At 39.2% G+C, this 26,444-nt stretch overlaps 1 protein-coding gene and 1 pseudogene across 4 annotated transcripts in view; one reads left to right on the top strand and one right to left on the bottom strand.

The window, feature by feature from the left end:
• The window catches only part of FAF1 (Fas associated factor 1), a 513,649-nt gene that overhangs the window by 448,126 nt on the left and 39,079 nt on the right, over positions 1-26,444 (bottom strand). For all 4 annotated transcript variants that reach the window (XM_044945026.2, XM_044945027.2, XM_025289476.2 and 1 more), the window contains one exon: positions 1,610-1,678. Coding sequence is in view for 2 of the 4 variants with exons in the window: in XM_025289476.2 (XP_025145261.2) it covers positions 1,610-1,678 (69 nt within the window). In the remaining 2 variants the exon portion in view is untranslated. The remainder of the gene's footprint in view (positions 1-1,609; positions 1,679-26,444) is intronic.
• LOC112585499 lies at positions 10,838-23,478 on the top strand (annotated as a pseudogene).

The raw sequence follows: 26,444 nt of genomic DNA, 5'->3' as shown, positions 1-26,444 counted from the left end.
CATGATAGCCCATTCAGTGAAAAACTCAGACTACAAAACGGTAGAAGTAGAAAACTCTAATTTGCATTAAAAAAAAAATTTAAATCATAAAATTAAAATAAAACATTCTGGAATAACATACACAAAAAAGTTAAACAATAACTATCTCTAAATGATGGAATTAAATGTGATTATTAATTTATCCTTTATAAATTAATAGTGGTAAATCTACACAAAACACATAGATAATCAAGTTGATTATATAAATCTATGTATGGACTTGAACATAGCTACGTATCTAATCTCAGCTCTATTATTACCTTCAGTTTTGACTTTTGAAAATTAACATTTCTTCAAAATTCTAATTTAGACTTCTTTAGGATTTCAAAGGCATTGAGAGATATGTGTCATCCCAACACAACCAACACTGTTCCTATACTACTGTACAATTTATTTTTAGTTTGCTTTGCAATTGTAAATAAAATACAATTTTGTCAATGTGCAGTGCTATGCTGGGCCTTGCCTTCTGAGTTACTGCCCAACCCCTCTCCAAAAAAAAAAAAACAACAAAAAAAACTAAACCATTTCTATAATAAACTGCCTGAAGTTCATAAGGAAAGCCACAGCACAATGCCACTTCTTTAATAGCTTTAGAAAAGAGTAATCATCAGTGAGGCCCCCTACCTCCACCCCAAGCGGAGAAACATCAAGTAGACTTATTCAGACATTCAGACATTCAACAAGTCTGACTTCCCTCTCCTTCCAAACATCTCTACCACAATATTACAGGGGAAAATGAAGCTTAATATACAGTAAGAGAAGTTTAAAGATAATTGAAATTACCTAAGATTTCATAATAATTTAATACTGAACTAAATATGAACTTCATATTAAATATATGACATTCAGATTGTCCTCAGATTACAATTATAGATGGACCATGTATGATATACTAAACCACCTGTAAGTAATGCTAAAGACATTCCAGAATTGATAAAATTTCTTTGTCAAGATAAACAGTTAGTTGCTCAGTTGTATTCAACTCTTTGCAACTCTATGGGCTACAGCGCACCAGGCTCCTCTGTCCAAGGAATTCTCCAGGCAAGAATATTAGAGTGGGTTGCCATTTCCTACTCCAGGGGATCTTCCTGACCCAGGAATCAAACCCCCGTTTCCTGCATTGCAGGCAGATTCTTTACCATCCTAGCCACCAGAGAAGCCCAGATAAAGAAAAAAGCACTTGAAATAAGTCAGACAGTGAAAGACAAATACTGCATGATTTCACTGATATGTGTAATCTACAAAGAAAACCAAATCATAAAAACAGAATAAAGTGACAGTTGCTAGGTGTGGGTGGAGAATGGGTAAAGGTGGTCAAAAGGTTACAAACTTCCAGTTTTGACATGAATAAGTTCTGGGGGTCCACTGTACAGCATGGTAACTATAGTTAACAATACTGTATTATATAGTTGAAAGCTGCTAAAAGAGCAATGTGTTAACTAACCTTACTATAGTAACCAGTTTGCAATATATATGTACATCAAATCATCACACTGTACACTTTACACCTACACAACGTTGTTTCTCAAGTATATCTCAATAAAGCTGGAAAAAAGAAAAAAGCACTTACCACTAAGTCCCAATTATTTTGTTCAAGCAGTGTAATAGCTTCATCAATGTTTTCAATGCCAGTACATGCCTGAAAACAAAGTAAGAATTTTAGATAGAATTTTGGGAATGGAGGTTAATTAGCATTGAAAGAAACAAACAGCATAATGCGCAATTTAAGTTTGAACAGGTATGTGAACAAAGCCAAGACACTAAATGTCTAACACTTCTAAGCATTTTACACAGATGGTCTGAAAATTGTTCATTACAATATAATTTAACATTACACTGAAGTAAAAGACAATAAAGTAATAAAGTATGTTTAAATGCTGATTGGAGCCCAGGATGATCACTACATCTCTATAGGCCCAGGACAACTTCTATTAAACAGCTTCTGATGAACAATCATGTGTTAAAAAAATGAACTTTGATCCATACTTCGCACTTTATTCAAAAATTAACTCAAAATAATAACAGACAAAATATTAGCAGCCACTGCCACTGCAGTACCACAATGCTGAAAGGAAAGCAGCAGCAGCAGCAGCCCTCACTGCCAGAGCAGGAGGAGCCTGGAGAGGGCTGCAAGTCCCATCAGACTACCTCGCCTTCGAGGCCCTCCTGTCATGGCAATGAAAACCCTGGTGACTCCAAGTCAGCTCTTCATGATGATTCCACCATTGCTCAGTCTCCCATCTCCTCCCTGGGGCAGGGAAAAGGGTTAAGCCTCAGATCTGGCTCATGTGGTCACAGCTGGTAGGGGGCCAATGATGAACTGCCTTTTCCTGGACCAGGCCACAGGGATCCCTCCAGGCAAGCTTTTACAAAAAGCGGAGAAATCCTCAAAGTCTCACGAGCTGGTCTCTTACTTAGAATACCTGCCTATCCAAGGATGGACCCCAGGTTATGAAAGACATGATTCAACTGCCCTGTCTGCTGACGCTTTGCCAAAAAAGTCCACTGTTCATATGGGGACTGAACTCTTTGTCTTCTACCACCCAGGCATCAATGGACCTCCTCTGTGAGACTGTGCCTTCCTACAGCCCTCCGTAACCTACCAGCCATATACTTCCCTGTGGTCCTGTGATGGCTAGTGTGGGGCTGTTCCAACAACCAATCAGCGACACTGACTCCCATGGCCACCTCCCCCATTTGGGGTCCAAAGTTGTGTTTCATCACTGGTGTGCAGTGTACATACTTCTGATCGAGCCTCCAGAGACTCATTTTCAGGACCCCATCTTTGCTCTGTTCAACTGCCTCCTGGATCCTCTTCCCCCTAGCCAATGACTGCTGAACAGGAAACTTCTTTGGTGCTGTTTCTTATTCATCTGTCCACCCAGCCTCCAGGGTTGCCCTTAATTCCTGAGAGGCGTAGAGTAGTTCTCTTCTTCTAGCTGCTTGTTTTTTAAGTTCTTTGTATGTCACAACCCCTACACCCAATAGTATCAGCTGCTCTGTGAAACCGACCAGGTGGTCCAATCCCAGGTCAAGTTTGAATGACTGGTAGTCATACTCCCTGAAAGGCTATACCTCCTGTTTTTAAGTTTTATAGCTTCTGCACCAATAGCATGATCCCTACTACTAAGGTCTCTGGTCAGTATACTTTGTGAAACTGTGCATCCCCTCATAGCCTTTCTCAGTGTTCACATAATCTTTGTCACTTTCAACAGTATAGTACTCTTTTCTCCCCGATTGAGTGAGGCCACTGTACTGTCTAGACTTTCCCCACCTCCCAACATGGAAAAATTATGAAATTTTACACAAGACTGCCTTTCTGGTCCTCCCCATTCTTCCAGTGCCAATTTCTTTGGGTCCAACATAGGCCCAAGAGATGTCCTCTAAGTATCAGATGGGCCTACCCTGCGTCCTCTTTGACTTCCTGGTGGCTCAGACAGTAAAGCGCCTGCCTACAATGCGGGAGACACTTTACCATCTGAGCCACCAGGGAAGTCGAAGAGGACACAGGGTAGGCCCATTTGATACCCAGGTTAGAATCCCTGGGTTGGGAAGATCTCCTGGAGAAGGAAATGGCAACCTACTCCAGTATTCTTGCCTGGAAAATCCCATGGACGGAAAAACCTAGTAGGCTACAGTCTATGGGGTTGCGAAGAGTCGGACACGACTAAGCGACTTCACTTTGAATTACTCTCTTTCTTTTATATTTTTTTTAATTTTATTTTATTTTTAAACTTTATATAATTGTATTAGTTTTGCCAAACATCAAAATGAATCCGCCACAGGTATACATGTGTTCCCCATTCTGAACCCTCCTCCCTCCTCCCTCCCCATACCATCCCTCTGGGTCTTTCTTTTATGTCCTCTTCAGCCCATTTTACTTAAGATTACATATCTGTGAGGTCACCAGCCCTTTTGCTTGAATTCTGTGAATCTCCCCCTGGCCCATCTTTGGGTAGAACCTAGACAGTACTGTTGGCACCCCACTCCAGCATTCTTGCCTGGGAAAATCCCCATGGGCGGAGGAGCCTGGAAGGCTGCGACCCATGGGGTCGCTGAGGGTCGGATACGACTGGGCAACTTCACTTTCACACATTGGAGAAGGAAATGGCAACCCACTCCAATGTTCTTGCCTGGAGAATCCCAGGGACAGGGGAGCCTGGTGGGCTGCCATCTATGGGGTCACACAGAGTCGGACACACGGAAGTGACTTAGCAGCAGACAGTACTGTTGCCCACTCCCAACCTTCTTTCCCTGCATCCGTGGCATTCGCTGATGTCCATGAAAATGGCAGTGAACAGATTTAGTTTTGAACTGGCCCTAAGGAAAGAGGTCGGAGTTGTATGGGCAAAAGGGAAGAATAAGAGCCATTGGAGAACTGAGAATGAATTATTTTAACTTTTTTTTATATTAGTAACAAATACAGTGGAAAATAAACAAATACATACATATCTAAATAAATAAATAAATAACAGACATAAAGTAAAACCCCAAACTACAAAGCCTCTAAATTTGTGCTGTTGGATATGGTAGCTACTACACACATATGGCTGGTGAGCCCTTGAAATGTAGTTCAACTGAGTTAAGATGTGTTAAATACATACCAGTGAAGGACTTAATATAAAGATTAAAATGGAAAGTATCTCATTAATAATTTTTCTAAATGAACAAATGTTGAAATAATCATTTAAAGTATATTGGCTTAAAGGCTTCCCTGGTGGCTCTGTGGTTAAAAAGTCCACCTGCCAATACAGGAGACAGGGTTAGATCTCTGGTTGGAGAATATTCCACGTGCTGCAGAGTAGCTAAGCCCACACAACACAACTATTGAATCTGTGCTCTAGAGCCTAGGAACTGCAACTACTTAAGCCCATGCACCCTAGAGCCCGTGCCCCACAACAGAAGCCACTGCAATGAGATGCTCATGCACCTCAATGAGAGAGTAGCTTCTGCTCCCCATAACTAGAGAAAAGCCCACGGAACAAAAAAGACCCAGCACAGCCTAAATAAATAAACGAAATTATAAAAAATTATAAAAAATAATTGGCTTGAATAAAACACATTTAAATTTATTTTACCTGTTCCTTTTATTTTTTCTATTTCTTAATGTGGACACTAAAGAAATTTATTACATATATGATTCATTCTATTTCTAATGCTATTCTAGAAGAAAGCATAGAAGGAAATCTTTGTGACATTTAGATACAAATGCAAAAGTACAATAAAAAAAACTGATAAAATGGACTTAATTATTAAGAACTACCACTCATGAAGACCAAAACTGACATTTCTCCAAAGAAGAAACAGAGACGGCCAAGAGGCACATGAGAAGATGTCAAATATCACGAATTATCAGAGAAATGCAAATCAAAGTGACAATGAGATATCACGTCACACCAGCCAGATAGGCTATCATCAAAAAATTCACAAACAATAAAGGCTGGAGAGGGTATGGAGAGAAGGGAACCCTCCTATACTGTTTGTGGGAATGTAAACTGGTACAGCCACTATGGAGAACAGTATGGAGGTTGCTTAAAAACTAAAAACAGAGCTATCATATGACCCTGCAATCCATTCCTGGGCATATATCCAGAGAAAAATATGATCCGAAAATATATATACACGCCAATGTTCATTGCAGCACTGATTACAATAGCCAAGACATAGAAGGAACCTAAATGTCCACTAATAGGGGAATAGATAAAAAAGATGTGGTACATATATATAATTCTTACTCAGCCATTGAAAAGAATGAAACAATGTCATTTGCAGCAACACGGATGGACCTAGGGATTGTCATACTGAATGAAATAAGTTAGACAGAGGACAAATATCATATGACATCCTTTATATGTGGAACCTAAAAAGAAATGATACAAATAAACTTACAAAACAGAAAGAGACTCACAGACTTAATAAGAATAAACTTACAGTTGTCGGGGGAAGGATGAGGGAAGGGATAGTTACAGAGTGTGGGATCAATAGATACACACTGTTATATTTAAAATGAATAACCAACAAAAACCTACTGTATAACACAGGGAACTTTGCTCAAAGTTATGTGGCAGCCTGGATGGGAGGGGAGTTTGGAAGAGAACGGATACATGGATATGTATGGTTGACCCCTTCACTGTTCACCTAAAACAATCACAATATTGTTAATCAGCTATACGCCAATAAAAAGTTTAAAAGAAAAAAAAGATACTGAAAAAAAAAAAGAACTACCACTCATGAAAAAAGGGGACGACAGAGGAATAGAGGGTTGCATGGCATCACCAACTCGATGGACATGAGTTTGAGCAAGCTCTGGGAGTTGGTGATGGATGGTGAGAGAAGCCTGGCAAACTGCAGTCCACGGGATCACAAAGAGTCAGACACAACTGACCGACTGAACTGACTGACTGACTGCTCAGGAATTCCCTGGCAGTCCAGTGACTACGACTCAACACTTTTACTGCAAAGGACCCAGGTTTGATCCCTGATTGGGGAACTGGATTCTGAAAGCCACACAGTGCAGGCAAAAAAGAATAAAGAAAAGCTTTCAAAAAAAACTACTGCTCTTTGAAAGGCACTGATAAGAGAATGAAAAGGCAAGCCACATACTGGGAGAAAATATCTGCAAAATACATGGAACAGAAGATGAATAGCCAGAATGTAAGAATTTTAAATCATTAAAATTCAGTTTATACAACTTTTAAGTAGCAAAAGATTTTAACAGAAACTTTACTAATGAAACTATACATGAGAATAAGAACATGAAAAAATATTCAACATCATTAGTCATTCAGTTCAGTTCAGTCGCTCAGTCGTGTCTAACTCTTTGCGACCCCATGAATCGCAGCACTCCAGGCCTCCCTGTACATCACCATCTCCTGGAGTTCACTCAAACTCACATCCATCGAGTCGGTGATGCCATCCAGCCATCTCATCCTCTGTCGTCCCCTTCTCCTCCTGCCCCCAATCCCTCCCAGCATCAGAGTCTTTTCCAATGAGTCAACTCTTCCCATGAGATGGTCATTAGTCATTAGGGAAATGCAAAAACAGAGATACCATATCCATACAGTAGAGTGACAAAAATCAAAGTACAAACAATATCAAGTGACAGTAAGAATGCAGAAGAACTGGAACGCTCATACACTGCCGGAGTGAAATTATATAGCCACTTTGAAAAACAGTACCAACAGATTAGCAGTTTCTGAGAAAGTTATGACACAGCAATTTCACTCCTAAGTATCTAAAGGAATAAAAACTTATGTTCATATGAAAATTACACATTTATAACAGCTTTATTTATAATCACTGAAAACAGAACACACCCCAAATAGCCTTCAAAGTACATTCATATATTAGAAAATGACTTAGCAACAAAAATGAACAAACTATTAACAACACAAAACAATGTGGATAAATCTCAAATGTTACATAAAAGCCAAACTCAAAAGGCTACACACTATATGATTTCATTTATTATATGACATTATAGAAAAGGCAAAGTTATAAGAACAGGAAAAATATTAATGATTACCAGGGTTATCAGGTGGGAATAGGGGCTGACTACAAACATCAAGAGGGAATTCTGGAGGGTAAAGGAACAGCTTAAATCCTAAATAACATAAAAAAGCAAAACAAGTAAGACATTTAAAAATGGAATCTTCATTTTAAGCTACATGAAGAGACAGGAATAATCCAAAGGATCCAAATACTAATAAAAGCTACTAAAAACAAGACCGGGAGTGGACTGTGGCTCAGATCATGAACTCTTTATTGTCAAATTCATACTTAAATTGAAGAAAGTAGGGAAAACCACTAGATCATTCAGGTATGACCTAAATCAAATCCCTTACGATCATACAGTGGAAGTGAGAAATAGATTTAAGGGCCTAGATCTGATAGACAGAGTGCCTGATGAACTATGGACAGAGGTTCATGACATTGTACAGGAGACAGAAATCAAGACCATCCCCAGGGAAAAGAAATGCAAAAAAGCAAAATGGCTGTCTGAGGAGGCCTTACAAATAGCTGTGAAAAGAAGAGAAGCAAGAGGCAAAGGAGAAAAGGAAAGATACACCCATTTGAGTGCAGAGTTCCAAAGAATAGCAAGGAGAGATAAGAAAGCCTTCCTCAGCGATCAATGCAACGAAATAGAGGAAAACAATAGAATGGGAAAGACCAGAGATCTCTTCAAGAAAATCAGAGATACCAAGGGAACATTTCATGCAAAGATGGGCTCGATAAAGGACAGAAATGGTATGGACCTAACAGAAGCAGAAGATATTAAGAAGAGGTGGCAAGAACACACAGAAGAACAGTACAAAAAAGACCCAGATAATCACGATGGTGTGATCACTCACCTAGAGCCAGACATCCTGGAATGTGAAGTTAGGTGGGTCTTAGGAAGCACCACTACAAACAAAGCTAGTGGACGTGATGGAATTCCAGTTGAGCTAATTCAATTCCTAAAAGATGATGCTGTGAAAGTGCTGCACTCAATATGCCAGCAAATTTGGAAAACTCAGCAGTGGCCACAGGACTGGAAAAGGTCAGTTTTCATTCCAATCCCAAAGAAAGGCAATGAAAAAGAATGCTCAAACTATTGCACAATTGCACTCATCTCACACGCTAGCAAGTAATGCTCAAAATTCTCCAAGCCAGGCTTCAGCAGTATGTGAACCATAAACTTCCAGATGTTCAAGCTTGTTTTAGAAAAGGCAGAGGAACCAGAGATCAAATTGCCAACATCTGCTAGATCATCGAAAAAGCAAGAGAGTTCCAGAAAAACATCTATTTCTGCTTTATTGACTATGCCAAAGCCTCTGACTGTGTGGATCACCACAAACTGTGGAAAATTCTTCAAGAGATGGGAATACCAGACCACCTGACCTACCTCTTGAGAAATCTGTATGCAGGTCAGGAAGTAACAGTTAGAACTGGACATGGAACAACAGACTGGTTCCAAATAGGAAAAGGAGTAAGTCAAGACTGTATATTGTCACCATGCTTATTTAACTTATATGCAAAGTACATCATGAGAAACGCTGGACTGGATGAAGCACAAGCTGGAATCAAGGTTGCCAGGAGAAATATCAATAACCTCAGATATGCAGATGACACCACCCTTATGGCAGAAAGTGAAGAAGAATTAAAAAGCCTCTTGATGAAAGTGAAAGAAGAGAACAAAAAAGTTGGCTTAAAGCTCAACATTCAGAAAACATCATGGCATCCAGTCCCATCACGTCATGGGAAACAGATGGGGAAACAGTGGAAACAGTGGCAGACTTTATTTTTCTGGGCTCCAAAATCACTGCAGATGGTGACTACAGTCATGAAATTAAAAGACGCATACTTCTTGGAAGGAAAGTTATGACCAACCTAGACAGCATATTAAAAAGCAGAGACATTACTTTGTCAACAAGGGTCCGTCTAGTCAAGGCTTGGTTTTTACAGTGGTCATGTATGGATGTGAGAATTAGACTTTAAAGAAAGGTGAGTGCCAAAGAATGGATGCTTTTGAACTGTGGTGTTGGAGAAGGCTCTTGAGAGTCCCTTGGACTACAAGGAGATCCAACGAGTCCATCCTAAAGATCAGTCCTGGGTGTTCTTTGGAAGGACTGATGCTGAAGCTGAAACTCCAATACTTGGGCCACCTGATGCAAAGAACTGACTCATTTGAAAAGACCCTGATGCTGGGAAAGATTGAAGGTGGGAAGAGAAGGGGACCACAGAGGATGACATGGCTGGAGGGCATCACCAACTCAATGAACAAGAGTTTGAGTAAACTCCGGGAGTTGATGATGGACAGGGAGGCCTGGCATACTGCAGTCCATGAGGTCGCAAAGAATTGGACACGACTGAGCGACTGAACCGAACTGAAAAACAGTTAAGACAGGGCAGAAGTTACATAGGAGGAAGTAGAAAGAAAAACTACAGGAGTAGAGAGCAAGTCTAACCACAGAAATTACCAGAAAGCACAAGCAAAAATACACCTCTTCAATGACAACACTATTTTTCTTCAAAAAAAAAAAGAAAAAATGTGGAGGAGGTAGTTCTAAGAACCCATCCATCCACAGAAACTTACATCAATTGAGCAAAAACTGTCAGAGTCAAATTTGCCAAAACTCTGGAAAGTGGTGAAAGCTTTATGTCAACCAAGCAAATACTGAAACAAAATAAAGGTGACTTAAAAACAGTATAAAAACCTTAAGGCATTTTTATTTCCCCCTTCTTCAGTCTTGGGTCAATAACAATCTTGAATGCCCTAGCCCACATTCCAACGGTTGGACCCTTGACCCTAGTTCTACAGGGAGCAGAGTATACTTTGTTTTCAAAGAATTTGTTTGTCTATTGTGACCTGTGTGGGGCTACCTCAAGGACTGATTGAGGGCACTCTCCTTTGATCAATCTGGATCTCTTCAGACAGAAAAGTAGCTATCAAGGGGCAATTCTTTGAAAAAGAATTTAAGGAAAATGAAAAATCCACTACCAGAACTTCCCTGGTGGTCCAGGGGCTAAGACTCTGTGCTCCCAATATAAGGATCCATGGTTCAATCTCTGGGCAGGGAACTAGATCCCTTATGCCACAACTAAGAGTTTATATGGTGCAACTAAAGATCCCACGTGCCACAACTAAGACTCAGCAGAGTCAAATAAGTAAATAAAAATAAATATTTAAAAAGAAAAAAAATTAAAATCCGCTGCCTTTTGGGACAAAATATTACAGTTAAGTGAAATAAGACATGTCTAAAATCTGGAGAAAAAGCTGCAAAGTGAATTTCTTTGGGAAATTAGGGCACTGAAAAACATGTGGGGAATTTACAAGGACATGCACATGTCCAAGGTAAGACACCTACTCACAGAAAACAACTGGCTCATCTCTAGGCATAGCATGAACAGGAAATAAAGGCTAACATGGAGTTTCATACAGCCCAGCTGAGTGTTAGCATGCCCCAACACAGAGCCAGCCTGCAAAGACGAGGAAAGAATTTCCTTTCTTCCTTTTCTCTTTCCTCTTATTTTCTTTGTTACTCAAGGTGTTCAGGAAATCTCTCTCTTAACACTAGCAGATCACAGCTAAAGAAAAAGAGATTTCAGATACTGTTACACATATAATGTTTATGTCCTCCCAACCCCTTTCAAACTTCTATGCTAAAGTCCTAAGGGCTAGTGTGATGATGCATGGGGATGAGCCTTTGGAAGGTAATTAGGTTTTGTTGTTCTTCGGTCGCTCAGTCGTGTCCGACTCTTTGAGACCACACGGACCTCTGCACGCCAGACTTCCCTGTCCTTCACCATCTTCTGAAGTTTGCTCAAACTCATGTCCATTGAGTAGGTGATGCCAACCAACCATCTCGTCTTCTGTCGTCCCCTTCTCCTCCTGCCTTCAATCTTTCCCAGCATCAGGGTCTTTTCTATACAATCGGCTCTTCCCATCCAGGTGGCCAAAGTATTAGAACTTCAGCTTGAGCATCAGGCCTTCCGAAGAATACTCAGGACTGATTTCCTTTAGAATTAACTAGTTTGATCTCTCTGCAAGTCTCTCTCAAGAGTCTTTCCCAAAAGCACAGTTAGAAGGCATCAATTCTTGAGCACTCAGCCTACTTTATGGTCCCAACTCTCACATCCATAGCTTTGATAAGAAGGACCTTCATTGGTAAAGTAATGTCTCTGCTTTTTAATATGCAATCTAGGTTGGTTACAGTTTTTCTTCCAAGGAGCAAGCGCCTTTTAATTTCATGGTCACAATCACCATCTGCAGTGATTTTGGAGCCCAAGAAATAAGTCTCTCAATGTTACCATTGTTTCCCCATCTATTTGCCATGAAGTGATGAGACCGGATGTCATGATACTAGTTTTTTGAATGCTGAGTTTCAAGCCAGCTTTCTCACTCTCCTCTTTCACACTCATCAAGAGGTTCTTTAGTTCCTCTTCACTTTCTGCCATAAGGGCGGTGTCGTCTGCATATCTGAGGTTATTGCTATGTCTCCCGGCAATCTTGATTTCAGTTTGTGCTTCTTCCAACCCAGCATTTTGCATGATGTACTCTGCATCCAAGTTAAATAAGCAGGGTAACAATATACAGCCTTCACGTACTCCTTTGACAATTTTGAACCAGCCCATTGTTCCATGTCTGGTTCTAACTGTTGCTTCTTGACCTGCATACAGGTTTCTCAGGAGGCAGGTAAGGTGGTCTGGTATTCCCATCTCTTCAAGAATATTTCAGTTTGTTGTAATCCACATAGTCTAAGGCTTTAGCATACTCAATGAAGCAGATTTTTTACGGAATTCTCTTGCTTTTTCTATGATCCATTGGATGTTGGCAATTTGATCTCTGGTTCCTCCACCTTTTCTAAATCCAGCTTGAACATCTGGAAGTTCTCCATTCATGTACTGTTGAAGCCTAGTTTGCAGAATTTTGAGCATTACTTTGCTATCATGTGAGATGAATGTAATTGTGCAGAAGCTTGAACATTCTTTTCCATTGCCTTTCTTTGGGACTGGAATGAAAACTGACCTTTTCCAGTCTTGTGGCCACTGTTGAGTTTTCCAAATTTGCTGGCATATTGATTGCAACATTTGAACAGCATCATCTTTTAGGATTTGAAATAGCTCAGCTGGAATTCCATCACCTACACTAGCTTTGTTCATAGTGATGCTTCCTAAGGCCCATGTGACTTTGCACACCAGGATGTCTGGCTCCAGGTGAGTGATCACACCATCATGTTAGGTTTAGACGAGGTCATAAAGGTGGAGCCCTAATGATAGCATTAGTGCCCCTTGGACAAAGAGGGCTTGCTCTAGTTCCCTCATCTGTCTCTCAAGGCCATGCGAGAAGAAAGTGAGAAGGTGGTCATCTGCAAGTCAGAAGAGAGTTGCTGCTGCTGCTGCTAAGTCGCTTCAGTCATGTCCAACTTTGTGAGACCCCATAGACGGCAGCCCACAGGCACCCCCGTCCCTGGGATTCTCCCGGCAAGAACACTGGAGTGGGTTGCCATTTCCTTCTCCAATGTATGCAAGTGAAAAGTGAAAGTGAAGTCGCTCAGTCGTGTCCAACTCTTCATGACCCAATGGACTGTAGCCTACCAGCCTCCTCTGTCCATGGGATTTTCCAGGCAAGAGTACTGGAGTGGGGTGCCATGAAAAGAGTTATCAGAATTCAATTGTGCCAGGAACATGATCTCAGAGTTCTAGTCTTCACAACTGTGCAAAAATAGATTTCTGTTATTCGGTATTTTGTTATAGTAGCCTTAGCAGATTAAGACAGAAACCACTCATAACCAAATAAATTACAAAAATAGTTTATAAAAAGTCACTAAACAAACAGAAAACTACAACCCACAGAAAGCAACAAAAACAAGCCATGAGTAATGAGGAAGAATCTTATTTCCCAAGTTATCAAGCTACGATATTTTAAATACCACTGTTCAAAAAAAATTATGACACATGCAGGTAAACAAAAAGGATGGTCCATTCAAAGCAGAAGTGAAGTGAAGTGAAGTCACTCAGTCGTGTCTGACTCTTTGTGACCCCATGGGCTGTAGCCTACCGGGCTCCTCTGTCCATGGGATTTTCCAGGCAAGAATTCAAAAGAGAAGTAAATAGAAACTATCTATGAGGAAAGAACAGAAATCCGACTTACTAGAGAAAGACTTTTAATCACTATCTCAAATATGCTAAAAAAAACTCAATAAAAAACATTTAAAAAGAACTAATGAAAATCAGAAGGATGACATGTGAACAAATGGAGAATATCAATAAAGAGATAAAGATTATTTCACAAAACAACAAAGAAATCTAGAACTGAACAGTACAATAACTGAAATGAAAAATTAGCTATAGGATTTTAAGAGCAACTTTAGGCAGGCACAAGAAAGATCAGAGAACTTGAGGACTAGTCCAGCTAAAATTATTCAGTCTCAGAAACACAAAGAAAAATGAACAGAGCCTAAGAGATATTATGGGACCCCAATAAGTGTACCAGTACATGCAGAACAGGGAGTCTCAGAAGGAAAAGAAGGAAGAGAAAAATATTTGATGAAATAATAGCTGAAAACATCCTAAAAAACTTCCTAAATTTGACCAAAGATAGGAAACCACATATTCATGAAGTTCAACATGCTCCAAGAAGGATAAATGAAAGATACCCACAGCAAAACACATTATGATTAAGCTGTGCATGCTTAGTCACTCAGTCATATCCAACTCTTTGTGACCCTATGGACTGTAGCCTGCCAGGCTCTTCTGTCCATGGGATTTTCCCAGCAAGAATACTGGAGTGGGTTGCCACTTCCTCCTCCAGGGGATCCTCCTGACCCAGGGACCAAACCCATGCCCTCCCACATCTTCTGCACTGCTGGTGGATTCTTTACCATTGAGCCACCAGGAAAGCCCATGATTAAGCTATCAAAAGCCAAAAAGAACCTTGAAAATAACAAGAGAAAAGTATTTCATGTATAAGGAATCCTCAATAAGATTAAAAGCTAATTTCTCATCAGAAAATATAAAGGTTAGGAGGCAGTGTGATACATATTTAAAGTGAAAAACAAAAACTGTGAACCAAAGGGAAAAAACTGAGGGAGTAATATTTTCCTAGCTAAACAAAAGCTGAAGGAGACTGTCACTACTAGATCTATGCTTCAAGAAATGCTAAGTGGGAAATGAAAAGACACTAGACAGTCACTGAAAGCTATACAAAGAAATAAAAACACGGGTAAACAGGTAAATATTAAAGCCAGTATTATTGTGCTTTTGATTTGTAACTCCTCTTTTTTCTGTATGATTTAACAAAAAATGCACAAAACAATAACTATAAATTGATGTTAATGGGCACGTAATATATAAAGGCACAACATGTGATTACAGCATAAAGGAAGAGAGATAGAAGCACAGCTGTATACTGCTGAAGCTGGTGTTAATTCAAAACAGAAAAACTTAAAAATATACCAAAAAGGAAATGAGAAAGGAATCAAATCAGTACAATATAAAAAAGTCAAACACGAAAGGCAGTAATGAAGGAACAGGGCAGGGAGTGGGGAGAGATAACACATTAAAAAAACAGCAAAATGGCACAATTAAATGTTTCTTTATCAGTTATTATTTTAAGTATAAAAGGATTAAACACACCAATTAAAAGGCAAAGATTAGCAGAAGGAATAAAAAGACATGACTCAACTAAAGGTGATCTACAAGAGACTAAGATTCAAAGACAAAACTAAGTGGAAAGTAAAAGGACGGAAAGGTATGCAAAAGAGAGCTTGGGTGGCTGTACCAATATGAGATAAAATGGACTTTAAATTTTTAAAAAATTATAGGATAGTTAAAAGGGTATTATATATTGATAAAAGGGACAATCCTCAGAAGATATAAAAACAATAAACATATAGATAATAATAACAGAGCCTCCAAAATGTACTAAGAAAAAACTGACAGAATTGAAGGGAGAAACAGTTATACAATAATAGTCGGAGATGTTAATACCCTACCATCACTATGGTACAGAACAACTAGAAAGAAGACCAATAATGAAATAAAAACCTTGAAAAATATTATAAGCCAACTAGATATAACAGACATTTGCAGAATACTCCACTCCCAAACAACAGAAATATGTATTTTTCTTTAGAGCATACAGAATATTCTCTAGGGTAACACATTATACATAGCCACAAAACAAGTTTCAATAAATTTTCAAACACTAAAGACATACAAAAGATTTTTTCACTACCAAAAATGAATGTACAGCTATAAACATCTTCATTTTAAAAAACAAAAGATCTCAAGCCAATAATCTAATTTTATACCTTAAGGAACAGAAAAAGAACTAACTAAACCCAAAGCCAGCAAAAGGAAGAAAACAATAAAATCAGAATAAAATTAATAAAATACAGAATAAAAAACAGATAAAACTAACAACACCAAAAGTTGTTTCTTCAAAAAGACTAACAAAATTGACAAACTTCTAGCTAGATGAAGAATAAGAGAAAGAAGACTCAAATTACTAAAGTCAGAAGTGAAAGTAGGGATATCACTACTGACCTTATGCAAATAAAAATATAAAAATAATGTTATGAACAATTATATGAAAATGTATTAGGTATCCCAGATGAAATGGAAAAATCCCTAAAAAACAAACTACCAAAACTGACTCAAGAAAAAAATAGAAAATCCAAATTGACTTACATGCAAAAAGATTGTATCAGCAATCAAAAGGGTAATCAAAAGGCTTCCAACAAAGAAAAGACAAGAATGAGATGGCCTCACTGTTAAATTCTACCAATCATTAAGAGAATTAATACAAATCCTTCTGTAACATTTCCAAAAAACTGAAGAGGAAACACTTCCTAAGTCAGTCTATGAGGTCACTATGACCCTAATAACAAAGTCAGACAAACAGAGCACAAGGAAAGAAAACTAGAGACCTATATACGTTACAGATAAAGGTGAAAAAAAACCCTCAGCATAATACTAGCAGTATGGAATAAACTACATATTAAGAGTATAAGGCATGATCAAGTGGAATATTACAGGATTGCAAGGGGGTTCAACAAAGAGGAATCATTATACCACATTCTTAAGCTGAAGGAAAAACAAAACAAAATAACATGATGCGTTCAAATGATGCAGAAAAAGAATCTGAAAAGCCAACAAACTTTCATGGTAAAAATAGACTAGGAATAAAAAGGAACTTCTTTAACATGATAAAAGACACTTATGAAAAACCCAGAACTAAATCATACTCAATTATGAAAAACTAAAAGCTTTTATTTACCCTAAGATCAAGAACAAGATAGGATGCCCACTTTTGCCACTTCTATGCAACATTATATAGAAAATTCTAGCAGATCAATTAGGCAAGAAAAAGAAATGAAAAACATCAAAATTGGAATAGAAGCAAACTATCCATATTCCCAGATGACAAGATCATACACAAAATCCTAAGGAATTCACACACACACACACACACACACACACATATATACCCCCAACCAACCATTAGAGCTAATAAATTCAGCAAAGTTGAAGGATAAAAGATCAATGCACCAAACTAGGTTATATTTGCTACATACACTAGCAAAGAACAATCTGAAAAGGCTCTTAGAAAAATAATTCTCTTTATGATGTGGTCTAAAAGAATAAAATATCTAGGAATAAATTTAACCAAGGAAGTGAAAGATTGGTACAGTGAAAACTACAAAATATGATTAAAAGAAACTTTAAAAGACCTAAATAAGTGAAAAAACATCAAATGTTCACAGATTCTAAGATTTACTTTCATTAAGAGTACCCAAAGTAATCTACAAATTCCATACAATCCCTATCAAAATTCCAATAGCTTTTTTTGTAGAAATGGAAAACCCAATCCTCAGATTCATATAGAACAGCAAGGAATCCACAATAGTTATAATAATCTTGGGAAAAGAAAAACTTGAAAGACTCACACTTGGTTATTTCAAAACTTACTATTAAAAAGAACTGAAAGTCCAAAACTGAACATATACATCTATCAGCAACTGCTTTTTCAAAAATGTGCAAAAACAATTCAATAGGGAAAGAACAGTCTATTCCACAAACAGTGCCAAGAAAACTGGATATTCATATCACATGCAAAATAATGAATCTGGACCCCTACTTTACACCATATACAACAATTGACTCAAAATGGATTAACAACGTATATATAAGACCTCAAAACATTAAACTCTTTGAAAAAAATAAAAGGGTATATCTTTAAGACCTCAGATTTGGTAAAGAGTTCTTAGACATGACATTTAAACAATGAGGAACAAAGAATGGTCAAACAATTGCACTCATTTCACATGCTAGCAAGATAAGGCTCAAAATCCTTCAAGCTAGGCTTCAATAGTATGTGAACCATGAGCTTCCAATGTACAAAATGGATTTAGAAAAGGCAGAGGAACCAGAGATCAAACTGCGAAAATCTGCTGGATCACAGAGAAAGCAAGGTAATTCCAGAAAACATCTACTTTTGCTTCACTGACCATGCTAAAACCTTTGACTGTGTGGATCACAACAAACTGTGGAAAATTCTTAAAAGAGATGGGAATCCCAAACCACTTTACCTGCCTCTTGAGAAACATGTATGCAGGTCAAGAAGCAACAGTTAGAATAAAACATGGAAGAATGGACTGGTTCAAATTTGTAAAGGAAGTTAAGTCAAGGCTGTATGTTGTCACCCTGCTTATTTAACTTTTATGCAGAGTACATCATGGAAATGCCAGGCTGGATGAAGCACAAGCTGGAATCAAGATTGCTGGGAGAAATATCAATAACCCTCAGATATGCAAATGAAAACACCCTTACAGCAGAAAGCAAAGAGGAACTAAAGAATCTCCTGATGAAGGTTTAAGAGAAAGTGAAAAAGCTGGCTCAAAACTCAACATTTAAAAAACTAAGATCATGACATCCAGTCCCATCACTTCATAGCAAACAGATGGGGAAACAATGAAAACAGTGAGAGAATTTATTTTCTTGGCCTCCAAAATCACTGTAGACAGTGACTGCAGCCATGAAATTAAAAGACACTTGCTCCCTGGAAGAAAAGCAATGACAAACCTAGACAGTGTATTAAAAAGCAGAGACATTACTTTGCTGACAAAAGTCCATACTGTCAAAACTATGGTTTTTTCAGTAGTTATGGACAGATGTGAGTTGGACCATAAAGAAGGCTGAGCCCTGAAGAACTGATGCCTTCAAACTGTGGTGCCAAAGAAGATTTTTGAGAGTCCCTTGGACTTCAAGGGACTCTAACCAGTCAAGGCTAAAGGAAATCAGTCCTGAATATTCATCGGAAGGACTGGTGTTGAAGCAGAAGCTTCAATACTTTGGCCATGTGATGCAAAGTGCCAACTCACTGGAAAAGACCCTGATGCTGGGAAAGAGTGAAGGCAGGAGAAGAGGGCGACAGAGGATGAGATGGTTTGATGGCATCACCAACTCAACAGACATGAGTTTGAGCAAACTCCGGGAGATGGTAATGGACAGCAAAGCCTGGCATGCTGCAGTCCATGGGGTCGCAAAGTGTGGGACATGACCTAGTGACTAAACAAGAACAAATAGTTGACTTATAGTATCATGTTAGTTTCAGGTGTACAGCACAAGGATCCAGATAGCCAGATAAGATTCCTTTTCGGATTCTTTTCTTTTATATGTTATTACAAAATATTCAGTATAGTTCCCTATGCTATACACTAGGTTCTTGTTGGTTATCTACTTTATATAGAGTAGTGTACATATGTTAATGACAATCTGCTAATTTATCCCTCCTTCCAACCCCATTTCCCCTTTAGTAACCATAAATTTGTTTTCTATGTCTGTGAAGACTGCTTTAATATTTAAAACATTTTTCCCAACCCTGGAGTAATTCCGGAGTCCTTATTCTGCCTGCAGCACACCAGGCTTCCCTGTCCATCACCAACTCCTGGAGCTTGCTCAAACTCATGCTCATCGAGTCGGTGATGCCATCCAACCATGTCATCCTCTGTTGTCCCCTTCTTCTCCTGCCTTCAATCTTTCCCACCAAGAGGGTCTTTTCCAATGAGTCAGTTCTTTGCATCAGTATTGGGAGCTTCAGCTTCAGCATCAGTCCTTCCAATGACTGTTCAGGACTGATTTCCTTTAGGATTGACTGGTTTGATCTCCTTGCAGTCCAAGGGGCTCTCAAGAGTCTTCTCCAACACCACAGTTCAAAAACATCAATTCTTCGGTGCTCAGCTTTCTTTATAGTCCAATTCTCACATCCATACATGACTACTGGGAAAACCATAGCTTTGACTAGACAGACCTTTGTCAGCAAAGTAATGTCTCTGCTTTTTAGTATGCTATCTAAGTTGATCATAGCTTTTCTTCCAAGGAGCAAGCATCTTTTAATTTCGTGGCTGCAGTTACTATCTGCAGTGATTTTGGAGGCCAAGAAAATAAAGTCTCTCACTGTTTCCATTGTTTCCCCATCTGTTTGCCATGAAGTGATGGGACCAAATGTCATGATCTTAGTTTTTTAAATGTTGAGTTTTAAGCCAGCATTTTCACCTTCCTCTTTCACTTTCATCAAGAGGCCTTCAGTATCTCTTTATATAAAGATCTGCATAAGAATGTTAGGTCGGTTTTATCCATGATAGTCAAAAAGTAACTAACAACTCAAATATCCATTAACAAGTGAACAGATACATAAAATGTGAAATATTTATATAATATAAATATAATATAATACTCGTTGTTGTTCAGTCACCAAGTTGTGTCCGACTCTTTTGTGACCCCATGGACTGCAGCACACTAGGCTTCTATGTCCCTCACCATCTCCTGGAGTTTGCCCAAGTTCATGCCCATTGCGTCAGTGATGCCACTCAGCCATATCATCCATCCTCTGTTGCCCTCTTCTCCTTCTGCCTTCAATTTTTCCCAGCATCAGGGTCTGTTCCAATGAGTTGGCTATTTGCTTCACATGGCCAAAGTACTGGAGCTTCCGCTTTAGCATCAGTATTTCCAATGAGTATTCAGGATTGATTTCTTTTAAGATTAACTGGTTTGATCTCCTTGCTGTCCAAGGGACTCTCAAGAGTCTTCTCCAGCACCACAATTAGAAAGCATCAATTATTCGGTGTCTGCCTTCTTTATGGTCCAGCTCTCACAACTATATGTGACTACTGGAAAGACCATAGCCTTGACTATATGGACCTTTGTTGGAAAAGTGATGTCCTTGCTTTTTAACACATTGTCTAGGTTTGTCATAGCTTTCCTGCCAAGAAGCAATCGTCTTTTAATTTCATGGCTGCAGTCACAATCCACAGTGATTTTAGAGCCAAAGAAGAGGAAATCATATAATATAATACTTGTTGTTCAGTCACCAAGCCGTGTCTGACAATACTACTCAGTAGTAAAAAAAAAAAAAAAAAAGAATGAATTTCTGATACATGCATCAATGCAGATAAATCTTGAAAATACTGAGTTCAAGTAGCAAATACAAAATGTATATGCTACATTATTCCATATACATGATATTCAAAACTAGAAAACACTTATCTAGTGATAGAAATAAGGACAATAATTGCTTCTGGAGGTGAACCGATGGGTCAGAGACATGAAAGAACTTCTGAGGGTGACACATGTGTTCTTTATCTTAATCGGAGCTATGGTTTCATGAGCATACTTTTGTTGAAATTTGTCAAACTGTATTACTAAAGGTATACCTCAACAACAACAAGAAAACCTACTAGGGAAAATTTTAATGAATGATTGGAAAGCGTCTGCCTGCAATGCAGGAGACCTGGGTTCGATCCCTGGGTCAGGAAGATCCCCTGGAGAAGGAAATGGCAACCCACTCCAGTATTCTTGCCTGGAGAATCCTGTGGACAGAGGAGCCTGGTGGGCTACAGTCCACAGGGTCGCAAAGAGCCGGACACGACTGAGTGATCTATAGATAGAACTCTATCTCACTCCATGCCTTCATTAATTCACTCAAAAAATATTTTTTGAGGATCAGCTACATTCTTGGCACCAGTTTAGGGCTGGGGATACAGTGAATAAATATAGAAAACCCTGCTTTCATTACACATGCATTGTAAAGGGAGGATACAGACAATAAATAAGAAATATAGTTTAAATACATACATATATTTAAGATAGTTAATAAACTGAGTATTAAAGCAAGGGGAATATGCAACATTAATAACAGACTGAAATTTCTGATAGGTTGACCAGTGAAGACCAACAGTAGGAAGATAACTTTGGGGCTTATATCTATGACTTGGTTGTATAAATGGAATGTAACTGGATATGGCATTATAATTCTGAGCCTAAGGCTTTAGTTATCATAAGTTTGTGCCTGTCCCCTTACATCTATGTCAACATCAAATATGTTAACCCAGACAATCACTGGGTTATCTGCAGTCCCCTAAAGAGGATCTTAAAATGAATATGTACAGGACCTATCTGAGCCCAGCAAGGAGCCAAGTTCAACTAGATCTATACCTTGAAGTCAACTCACAGCAAGTGGCTGAATGAGAATAAGTAATTGTTGTTTTAAATTACTAAACTATAGGGTGGCTTGTTGCTTAGCAATAGCATTAGTTTGGAAGAAAATACTGTCTGAGATTTACATTTTAAAAAATACTCTAGCAGTACTATATAATTACAAAAATTATTGTATAAATTACAAAAAAGAGACTTCAGAATATATCCTTGAGTGAAGAAAAAAAAGTTGTAGAAAGTTTGTGTAATATGCTATCAACTATTTAAGATAAACACAAACAGGAGGGCTCAATTGGTAAAGACTCTGCTTGCAATGCACAAGACCCTGGTTCGATTCCTCGGTCGGGAAGACCCACTGGAGAAGGGACAGGCTACCCAGTGTTGTAACCTCATGCATAGCAAACTGCCTGGCACATAAGTAGACCACTCTATTAATATTTGTTGAAAGGATAAATGGATGATTTTTATACAAACACATTTCTCATGCACTGCTCAAGCATTTTAGACACATTAATTCATAACTGTGTCATCATCCTTACAAGATAAAGTATCACTGATGAGAAAACTTAAACTTAAAGAGATCAAGTCACATATCCAGTTGGTCACCTGTTAATACTTGGTGGCAGAACTAAAATCTAAATCTACAACCAGAAAACTAAAGCATTCAACCTTTCCACTGCTGCTGCTGCTAAGTCACTTCAGTCGTGTCCGACTCTGTGCAACCCCATAGATGGCAGCCCACCAGGCTCCCCCGTCCCTGGGATTCTCCAGGCAAGAACACTGGAGTGGGCTGCCTTTCCTTCTCCAATGCATGGAAGTGAAAAGTGAAAGTGAAGTCACTCAGTCGTATCCGACTCTTCACGACCCCATGGACTACACCCTACCAGGCTCCTCCGCCCATGGGATTTTCCAGGCAAGGGTACTGGAGTGGGGTGCCATTGCCTTCTCCGAACCTTCCACTACAATCCTGCAAATTTCATCAAGGTATTAACATTAAAAAAGGAAGGGTATCTGTAGCACAGTCTCAGGAAGGCTTGGGTTGTTCCCCAGTTTCCTCAAGAAGAGCAAACTGGTCACTTCTTTTTCCTCTTCCAGAGACTGTATCTAGATGCATTCAGGATAGTCCAGTGTTTGACCTACCATCATAGGCTGTCCTACAATACAGCTTCTAACAAAACCAGGACGTCCAGAGGTTCCCTGGTAATTGTTTACCTTTATACTAAGAATTCTGGGAAAGAACAAAAATCTGCCCAGGCAGACTCCAAGGAGTTTGCACTGTGAGACCTACAGTTCTTGGAGGTTGTCTAAAAACAAAAAAACACATCAGCCAGGCCTATGGTAGTTCCATGTGTGCTAAATGTGTCCATGACAGGATCAAGTTCATTCTCCTTATCAAGGAGCAGAAAACCAGTGTGTGAAATATTAAAAGCACAAGTACAGAGTCAGAAAGTGAAATTTTAAAAATGAAACTTTTTTTCAGACTTCCCCGGTGGTCCAGTGGTTAGGGGTCTACCTGCCAATGCAGGGGACTCAGGTTCAATTCCTGCTCTGGCAAGACTCCAGTGTGCCACAACTACTGAGCCCACACACCGCAACTACTGAAACCCACCAGCCGTAGAGCCCATACTCCGCAACAAGAGAAGCTACCACAATGAGAAGCCCACAAACCATAACTGGAGAGTAACCCCCAGTCATCAAAATTAGAGAAAGACGACACACAGCAACAGAGACCCAGCACAGGCAAAAATAAATGAAAATTAATTAATTTTTTTTTAAGTTAGATCTTCTCCATTTACTTTCAACTACACCAAACAGAATTTTGCTTTTGATGCCACAGGCATATAAATAAGTATACAAAATTAGGCCAATAAAAATAATTTTTTACTCTAAGCTTAATTTCCCCCTAAATAAGTATATGATAATACAGAGAATGAACTAATGCTCCTTTCTAGCATCCAGCATCAGTTATTCTTCAGACTTAGCTCACTGGAAAACTGCTTTTCCAAAACTACTGTAATTAGAGTATCAAAGTGAAGTGAAGTCACTCAGTCATGTCCTACTCTTTGTGACCCCATGGACTGTAGCCTACCAGGCTTCTCTGTCCATGGGATTCTCCAGGCAAGAGTAGTGGAGTGGGTTGCCATTTCCTTCTCCAGGGGATCTTCCCGACCCAGGGATCAAACCCAGGTCTCCCACATTGCAAGCAGACGCTTTACCCTCTGAGCCATCAGGAAGCAGAGTATCAAAACAAAACAAAAAATCTGAGTGACTTACTTAGCATTTAATCACATTCCATTTTGAAATGTGGGAGACATAAAGTCAAAAGATGACTTGGATTTTAAGCCATAAAGGCTTAAAGTCCCTCATACATGAAGTCCTAGAAAAACACAATTCTTTCTGTTCTCTTATGATTCTCTGCAACAATCACTTTGCATTTAATTCTACTCTGCCTTATACTACCATTTGCCTCATAATGCTATTAATGAAATTTAGGGCACCTCAAACATAATGCCACTTTTCTGGTAAGTAATATTTACTAAATTTTTAGGCATCCTCAGGTTAGAAAGTTAAAAAAAGGTTCAGTTCAGTTCAGTTCAGTCACTCAGTCGTGTCCGACTCTTTGCGACCCCATGAATCACAGCACGCCAGGCCTCCCTGTCCATCACCAACTCCCGGAGTTCACCCAGACTCACGTCCATCAAGTCAGTGATGCCATCCAGCCATCTTATCCTCTGTCATCCCCTTCTTCTCCTGCCCCCAACCCCTCCCCGCATCAGAGTCTTTTCCAATAAGTCAACTCTTCGCATGAGGTGGCCAAAGTACTGGAGTTTCAGCTTTAGCATCAGTCCTTCCAAAGAAATCCCAGGGCTGATCTCCTTCAGAATGGACTCGTTGGATCTCCTTGCTGTCCAAGGGACTCTCAAGAGTCTTCTCCAACACCACAGTTCAAAGGCATCAATTCTTCGGTGCTCAGCTTTCTTCACAGTCCAACTCTCACATCCATACATGACCACAGGAAAAACCATAGCCTTGACAAGACGGACCTTTGTTGGCAAAGTAATGTCTCTGCTTTTGAATATGCTATCTAGGTTGGTCATAACTTTCCTTCCAAGGAGTAAGTGTCTTTTAACTTCATGGCTGCAATCATCATATGCAGTGATTTTGGAGCCCAAAAAAATAAAGTCTGACACTGTTTCCACTGTTTCCCCATCTATTTCCCATGAAGTCATGGGACCAGATGCCATGATCTTCGTTTTCTGAATGTTGAGTTTTAAGCCAACTTTTTCACTCTCCACTTTCACTTTCATCAAGAGGCTCTTTAGTTCTTCTTCCCTTTCTGCCATAAGGATGGTGTCATCTGCATATCTGAGGTTATTGATATTTCTCCCAGCAATCTTGATTCCAGCTTGTGTTTCTTCCAGTCCAGTGTTTCTCATGATGTACTCTGCATAGAAGTTAAATAAGCAGGGTGACAATATACAGCCTTGACGTACTCCTTTTCCTATTTGGAACCAGTCTGTTGTTCCATGTCCAGTTCTAACTGTTGCTTCCTGACCTGCATACAAATTTCTCAAGATCAGGTGGTCTGGTATTCCCATCTCTTTCAGAATTTTCCAGTTTATTGTAATCCACACAGTCAAAGGCTTTGGTTAGAAAGTTTAAAAAAAAAAAAAAAAACCCTCTAAAGAAAAGAGCATCCTTTTTGGTAGTCTTACAAGACAGAACTTACACTCAAAAATAACCAGGGGGCAAGGCCTCAGACAACACACCAGGCAGGCTCTAAGGTAAAATAAAAAGGCAAGACACAGACTAGGATAAAATATTCATAATACACGTATCTGATGATCCTCAAAGCATTAGGTTGAGGGGCAAAAAAAAGTCAGACTTAAAAGACTGCATGCTATATGATATTGTTTACATGAAGTTTAATAACACGCAAAACTAATCTACAGTGATAGACGTCAGACCTGTGATTTCCTATGAGGGCATAGGGATTGATTGGATGAGGCCTTGGGGGAACTTTTCTAGAACAAGGAAAATATTCTACATCTTTATTAGAATAATGGGATACTACATGGCAATAAAAACTACATATATTCTCACATATGGATGAAATGCAAAAGACTGCATGCTGTATGACTTCATTTATACAAAGATCCAAAAATGGCAAAACTAATTAACCATGATAAAACTCAGAACAGTGGTTCCGGACATTCCTGGTGGTAAAGTGGTTAAGAATTCAACTGCCAATGAAGGGGACATGGGCTCACCACAACTACTGAGCCAGAGCTCAAGAGCCTGCGAGCCACAGCTAGTGACCCCATGTGCTGCGACTACCAAAGGCCGCAGGCCTATAGTCTGTGCTTTGCAAAAGGAGAAGCCACCACAATAAGAAGCCCCAGCACTGCAACTAGAAGAAAATCCAT

Source organism: Bubalus bubalis, chromosome 6, assembly GCF_019923935.1.
Source record: "Bubalus bubalis isolate 160015118507 breed Murrah chromosome 6, NDDB_SH_1, whole genome shotgun sequence".
NCBI lineage: Eukaryota > Metazoa > Chordata > Mammalia > Artiodactyla > Bovidae > Bubalus > Bubalus bubalis.
This window is presented reverse-complemented; position numbering and strand designations above follow the sequence as displayed.